The sequence below is a fragment of the Apostichopus japonicus genome, chromosome 21 (genome assembly GCF_037975245.1).
Source record: "Apostichopus japonicus isolate 1M-3 chromosome 21, ASM3797524v1, whole genome shotgun sequence".
In the NCBI taxonomy this organism is placed as follows: Eukaryota; Metazoa; Echinodermata; class Holothuroidea; order Aspidochirotida; family Stichopodidae; genus Apostichopus; species Apostichopus japonicus.
In genome coordinates, this window is record NC_092581.1 from 17689050 (window position 1) to 17695629 (window position 6580).

At 36.8% G+C, this 6580-nt stretch overlaps 1 protein-coding gene across 1 annotated transcript; it reads left to right on the forward strand.

The window, feature by feature from the left end:
• The first annotated feature begins 640 nt into the window (after window positions 1-640).
• Window positions 641-5950, forward strand: LOC139962420 (protein FAM228B-like). Its single transcript, XM_071962352.1, has 7 exons — window positions 641-922; window positions 1508-1696; window positions 2621-2698; window positions 3268-3462; window positions 4147-4315; window positions 4986-5130; window positions 5613-5950. Exons 1-7 carry the CDS (start codon window positions 809-811, stop codon window positions 5815-5817), a joined length of 1095 nt encoding a protein of 364 aa, XP_071818453.1. The 5' UTR covers window positions 641-808; the 3' UTR covers window positions 5818-5950.
• The last annotated feature ends 630 nt before the right edge of the window (window positions 5951-6580 follow it).

Here is a 6580-nt window from a genome sequence, read left to right on the forward strand (position 1 = left end):
TTTTCGTATACTAACGTTTACACTGTACTGTTCGCTTATGATGTTAATATTGGCCCATAGCTAATTAATATAATTAGCCAAGGCCTAGTACTGTACTAGTAGTATAGGAATTCGTCCACTCAATCTGAATCAAATTACAGTTAGGTCGAGGTTAATAAACTACAACCATTTACAAACATAAAGGTAAATTCTTACCGTGGAGAGCTTGCCTTGCTGTTTTGAAACGATGTATCAGGCTGAACTACTGTATGACTAAGTACAATTTTACAACTTACTGTTCCACACTCAGGCAAGAACTTCAGAATTAGAACAGCCAGAGACGGTTGGTCAAAGGTTAAAAACTTTTGGACCATAACATATTCTTGGGTATATTTAAGAATCAGCAACACAAATGAAAACTTTCAACTTTCTTAATCTGTGATATAAGTTGATAAAGTTATTCAAAATATTAATTTATATCAATATTAATATCTAGAAACTGTCAGAATGATCATTATTGATCATTAGGTTAAGACATAGTAGAAGGTTATTTACGTGTTGGTCGATACCAACTTTGATGAACATTGACAGTTACTATGGAAAACATCTTCCTGGGGCGTCTAGTAAACAAGCAAGCGTATCGTATTCACGCACAGCGGCTGCAAGCAATCTGAAAAAGGCACTGATTTAGTGTGTAATCGTAAAGTCAAGTAGTTGCTTAGTACTCGAAAGTTAGTAAATAATTGGTCTTTCATACTTATGAAAACTCAAAAAGAATTATGGAGATAATCCCATGCTGTTGAACATTTTATTGTGATCATCCAAAATAATGTCTTTGAAGGAAACAATAAAGAAAGATTCCGTCAGGATTCACTCACCTGCTGTGCGAGATGACATCGTCAACCAAGCTGTTGAGCACCGAACCCTCTTGCCACCAAGACCGGTATGTAACTCGTTTGAAGGAATCTAACATTAGGCTATGGCTTTACCCAGAGCCGTATAGCTAAATATACGGCTCTGGCATTACCTAACTTACTGTAGCGTACATGACTTCTCAGGCTCAAGTTTGTGTGTATTCCAAACGTGGAATACGGATGACTCAGTGGATTTGCATATAAAGCAGAATATAAGAACCTATGTATGATTTGTATACATAGGTATAGGCCTAGTACCTACCCAAGGTACACACTTCTTCAACCTTTTGACACAAAGGGTATTTTTCAACTGCAACTATGACTATGAGCAAGATATTTTCCCCTGAAGATGATGTGTGGATCATTAGGTGCGGGTACACTTACAAGTTACAGGTTTCTGCACACTAAAGCCTAGTAACTTAGCCTATTACAGTAAGGTAGTAATGGTCCTACAAGAAAACATGTATAACTAGAGGAAAACTTAAGAGTAATTTTAGCAGAAGGCTTTGGAAGAGGGGAAATGTACTTAGCCTAGTACCAGTGTCGTAAAACCATCATTGTTTTCCTGCCCTACGTAAAGATCTAGCAGAACTTCATTTTCATTGTTTTTACAGCAATCCAGAAAGTATGAACAACGCAAACTAAGAATTCGAGAGGAACAAAACACTGGAACAAGGCCATGGTCTACTCCACCAAACTTGCAGTCACATGCGAGGTTATCAGCCGGTAGCAGTAGATCTTCCCTTGACCAGACATCCAAGATTCAAAACTGGTTGAGCCAAAAAGCAGTTAGAAATGTGCAGGTAAATATCATACATTTAAAGGAGACATAAACGCAGCCATCATCTTTAGCTCATAACAGAGATCTCTATGTAATTTTCTTTAATTTCTTACATTTTCCATCCTAACAGATTAACTCCCCTCATTTGAAAACCAAACCTTTGGTCATTTCTTTCAGATATCATCTTTAAGTGTACTTCAAAACTTTATATCAAATGTAACCAATTTTCTTTCTTCCCTTGGGGGTATGAGTGGAGAGGGGCTGGGTTATTGTTTTCACTGTCTCCCTACTGTATTGTCTACTTTCTTTGTCTTGCTCTGGGAGTGACACTCTCTATGAAGAAATGTCTTGCCAAGTTAACACCTTTACACCAATGTAAACAAAAGAATCCATCTATTGTTGAGTTTTAGGTTTGCAATAAAGGGTAAGGTGTGTTCAAATAAAACTTCCCATTAACATCTTGGTGTTACCTCTTTATGAAGTCTCCTTCTAATGGGTGGTGTTATTGTTTGAAACCAGAATTACTTCAAACACCGGTTATTTACTTTGTTAGTTTCTAAGTTTGTTAAGGTAGTTTGAGTATCAATACAAGTTATTCAACTTTTAAAAGTATATCAGACCCACCCAAGATAACAAAAGAAGTACAGAACAATTAATAACAGCTGTAGTAACAAAGAATAATTAAGAAGATAGAAGTGTTCAAAGCAACAAGGATAAGCCTGTAGCCAACAGAGCGCTTCACATGTAACAAGAGGCATGATTAATGGCATCACCCAACTGAGGATTGGGAGAAGAAAGCATGTGGAACTTTGCCTTTAAAAATGTTTTAAAGTTTCAATGTCCTCTCTCAGCTCTCAATGTCACTTTACAAACAAAACACCATGAAGTAACCCAATGTTTTACAATGATGTGATGAATGTAACACATTTGGTAATCTCTTTAACAGGAGCGGGCCGATCCAGAATCCAAGGCCACCAAAAAGATGTACATGTCGGTGCTGGATACAGAAAATACCTTTGTGAGGGTAAGACGACTTGTTCTACATTAATGTTACAATGATGATCAATAAAATTAGTAAAATTCTGGTGAAAGTAAATAATAACATTAAATTGAAAAAAAAACAAAGCAACTGCAGCATTAGCAGAGACCATGAAGTTGCTGTTGATAGTTTTTTAAACATTTGTATGCTGGTTTGACCAGATTTACGGAGTATTACTGCATATAAAACTGTCATTGATCATCAAACTAACACACTTTTACTAGATTTTTCACAAAGAAACAAGGTTTAATAATGGATACTTGAATACAACTTGATTCTGAATGTTTCCTCAACCAAACACTTTCCATTTTTCATGGTGTTAAACTTGGTAGTACATCCACTTTTCGTGATGTACCTCAAAACTTGTAGCAATGTTTTTTAATGGCATCTCTTATTAAAAGTAGTTCTTTTCAATGATTCTGTTCTATTTAAAATGTAGATGACATTTTCCTGTTCCTTTGGCATTTGAAATGTTGTCCATGCTATACAGCCCCATGTTGTTTCAACAATTTTCCAGATTTTCTGTAATACAAGTTTTGTCCAAATTTCTTCAGGATGTTGATAACTGTCTACTACAAAAGGCCTTCCTTGATCTCAGGAAGAAAGAGATGTTGCATAAGAAATGGAGTGAGCGAATAGCTGAACCGGTGGAGGCAAAGATTTATGAAGAGATGGAGAAGAACTACCCTCAAGTAGATAACCAGAAGAGAAAACTGTACCAGGAATATCTACAGCATGGAAATAGAAAGGTGGGTTTACAAATATTACATGATTTTAGTCATAACTCTTATGGATGGTAGTGGTACATAATGGTTCATGTAATCTTTAATAGTTGACCGCATTTGTCCATGAAAGCAGAAGTGAATTGATAATTGATAACTTTTAGGTTGCAAATTTAACTCAAGAAATATTTGTAAATCTAGAGCAAGCAAAAATGATTGTGCTTCATCTCATCTTAAGGTTTTTCCTTGTGATATTACGAGACACAGTCTTCGCACATACAAATAGACTCAAACAAATGTTCTGAGGACTAGCAAATTTGACTGGCTAATCAGGGCTGAGCCAATACTAACTACAGGGATACCCAAGCAAATTTTCACTTTAGTCCAAGAAAATTTAGAAGTTCTGTCTTTCATTTTTTGTTGTTGTTGAGAATTTTCTAATTTTCCTGACCTACTAAGAGGGTATATAACCTGCGGAAAAAAAAGCAGTGAAATGCCTGGTAGGTTACGTCTCACCGTCATAACTTACCTGGAATTTATTTGACAGTTGATTTCTTCAAAACTAAACTAAATTCTACCTCCTAGTTTGACACAGGTTGGGGTAAGCCCTTATTGAGCGTAAATTTACATTTCTTACTTATCGTTTGCTGCCATTTCATATTTTACATATTTCAATAAAGGTAACATTTTCTTCCTTTTTTTCATCTTCAGGGATTTGTCTTTCTGGATACCTTTGACAGATCAGAGTACAACCCCCTTCAACTCGTAACACCTCGACCAGCCCCCATCAAAATACGGGTGAGGACAAAGTCAGATCCGCTACTTATGCAACAGAGGGTCCGTGACGACGAAGACCAAACAGTTATAGGCTGTGATACAGGTAATATTTCTGAGTAATTAGAAAAACTTATTTATTTTATGAAATAGGGAAAGTCCAGGCTAAATTGTTCTTTGACTGATGAAAGAGGGAACATTCTACAATCATCTGTTGAAATTTGAAATCAATTCCTTCTTACAGTTTGCTTCAAGTTCACTTTTGGTGCAAAAGGTTTCAAATTTAAATATCTCAAAAATGGTACATAGGAATGTAATGCCAAAAACAAGTTGCTCCTGAATGATCCTATGAAAACATGGAAAAAGGATGAAAGAAATTTAAAAAAATTAAGTGTTATGATGAGAAATAATAAAATATTCCAGATATATTTTTGTTTATGTTATTCCTTGTGGTATATGCTGCTACAAACAAATAATAAGATTAGAGTTAGCAGAATAGCCACCTCCCTCCAACTTTCCCTAATAATGTGCATATCACATTTCCTACGCTAAATCTTCCACTATTTACCATGATTATAACCAATATGCTTTCCATAGAGAGTACCTTGCTCCACCCTCCCCACCCCTGCTCCCTCCCCACCCCTGCTCCCTCCCCACCCCTGCTCCCTCCTCACCCCTGCTCTCTGTACACCTGTCTATAGATATTTTGCTTATGCAGTAGCAACTTTGGATTTACATTGATAACTAAGGAATCTGTTTTTACATTATTTTCACAGGGGAGACACTGCACAGCAAAGACTTAGAGAGCCATCGCTTGCCACCCTTGCCATTGGTGCCATTAGGTCGTCATGGCACCGAGTGTAACACATGGCTTGCTATGCCGCTACATGATATCGAGAGTCCATCTAGATTAATGAGCAGGTAAGGTGCAAAATTTTGTTATCTGTTGTCATCTTGGCCAAGTATTTTATGACTTAGTGTTGTATTTTCTAAGTTATGAATAAATCTGAATAGCATTGATTGCTTGTGAGTTTTTTTTTTCTTCAAAATTGAAGATTTAAAGCTTATTTGAGTCTTTTTCATTGGCAACATTTGCAATTCAACAATGCACTTCTTTATGTTTCTGAGCAGCACTGAAATTGAATATCTTATTTCCCTGAGAGTTTTAACTGGTTTTTATTAGCCTTACCTATTTTATGGCATCCCACATGCTTACAACTTACCCTCACCCTGTTAAAAGTTTTTAGAATGCTCGGCCATTTTTTCAAGAGTTCTTGTAAAGGTCTTGCACTATTGCAACTGTGACAAATTGACTATGGAGGTACTTTGAATTAGTCAGTGTTGCTTTTCTCATCGTCAAATTGTATCAAGTTTTATTCAAGGGTAACATTTCTCTTTTTCAGACGTAGGATGCACGGTGCTTTCAACAACACAGAGTATAACTTTACTGACATGTCGGCCATTCCTCGGGACCAAGCAATCGTGGAGAAAGAAATGAATATTCAAAAGAGAAAGCATTTCAACACACCCACATTCCAGTCGCAAACTTTGGTGGTCGGCCTCTCCCCGACCAGCTCACAACAGAACGTTACTACAGTGGCCTCTTGAAGTCTTCCTGCATGTGGCTTTTATTACCTTCTTGTGACCGTGTGTTATTTTGTCAAACGATGGATTTCATGTCACCCCACACTGCAATATTTTGTGTACAAGTTATTAATAGGGAGATAATATACAACCACCATGAATGTCTTAATATTTTCTTTTCAATCTATCCTACATCCAGTGTCAAAACAATTTAAGAGTGGGACAGTTTCCACTTTCTCCCAAAGTCTTAGACATAGCAGTGTATTCCATGTTAAGCCTGTCATGAGAGGACATTCCAGCAGAGGTGTTTAATGGTCAGTGGCATAGGCGTAGGAGCCTAATTTGATTTGGGGGGGCTATAACGACTTGCCCGAAAAATATGACCAAAATTTTTCGCCCGCTCTGCGCGCGTTCAGCATGTTAATGTGCATATCATATAGGCATTCATCACATTACATGGCAATTACATTCATTACATCACATGCCAATAACATACAATCATTTTTCGTGTTATAACCCTTCTATATTGGTTATAATTATTGGGCAAGTCGTTACAACAATAATGATAATAATATCAGTTTAACCATTGAAGAAACACATTGCAAATTATTCTTCTTTCAGTAAGTGCAGGAAATTTCTCAGCATATTGCCCGAATTTTAACCACAAAATTTGAAAAACACATTGCAAATGCTTCTTTCAGTAGGTGCCCGAAAAATTATCAGCATATTGCCCAAATTTTCACCAAAAAATTTGGTTGGGGGGGCTGCAGCCCCCCCAGCCTCCTAC

What these genes read in the sequence shown, in the direction of transcription:
- LOC139962420 (XM_071962352.1), top strand. Translation starts at nt 809, where the DNA reads ATGTCTTTGAAGGAAACAATAAAGAAAGATTCCGTCAGGATTCACTCA. An exon ending in CCCTCTTGCCACCAAGACCG is followed by an intron (nt 923 to 1,507) that starts GTATGTAACTCG and finishes TTGTTTTTACAG; the next exon opens with CAATCCAGAAAGTATGAACA. An exon ending in AAGCAGTTAGAAATGTGCAG is followed by an intron (nt 1,697 to 2,620) that starts GTAAATATCATA and finishes TCTCTTTAACAG; the next exon opens with GAGCGGGCCGATCCAGAATC.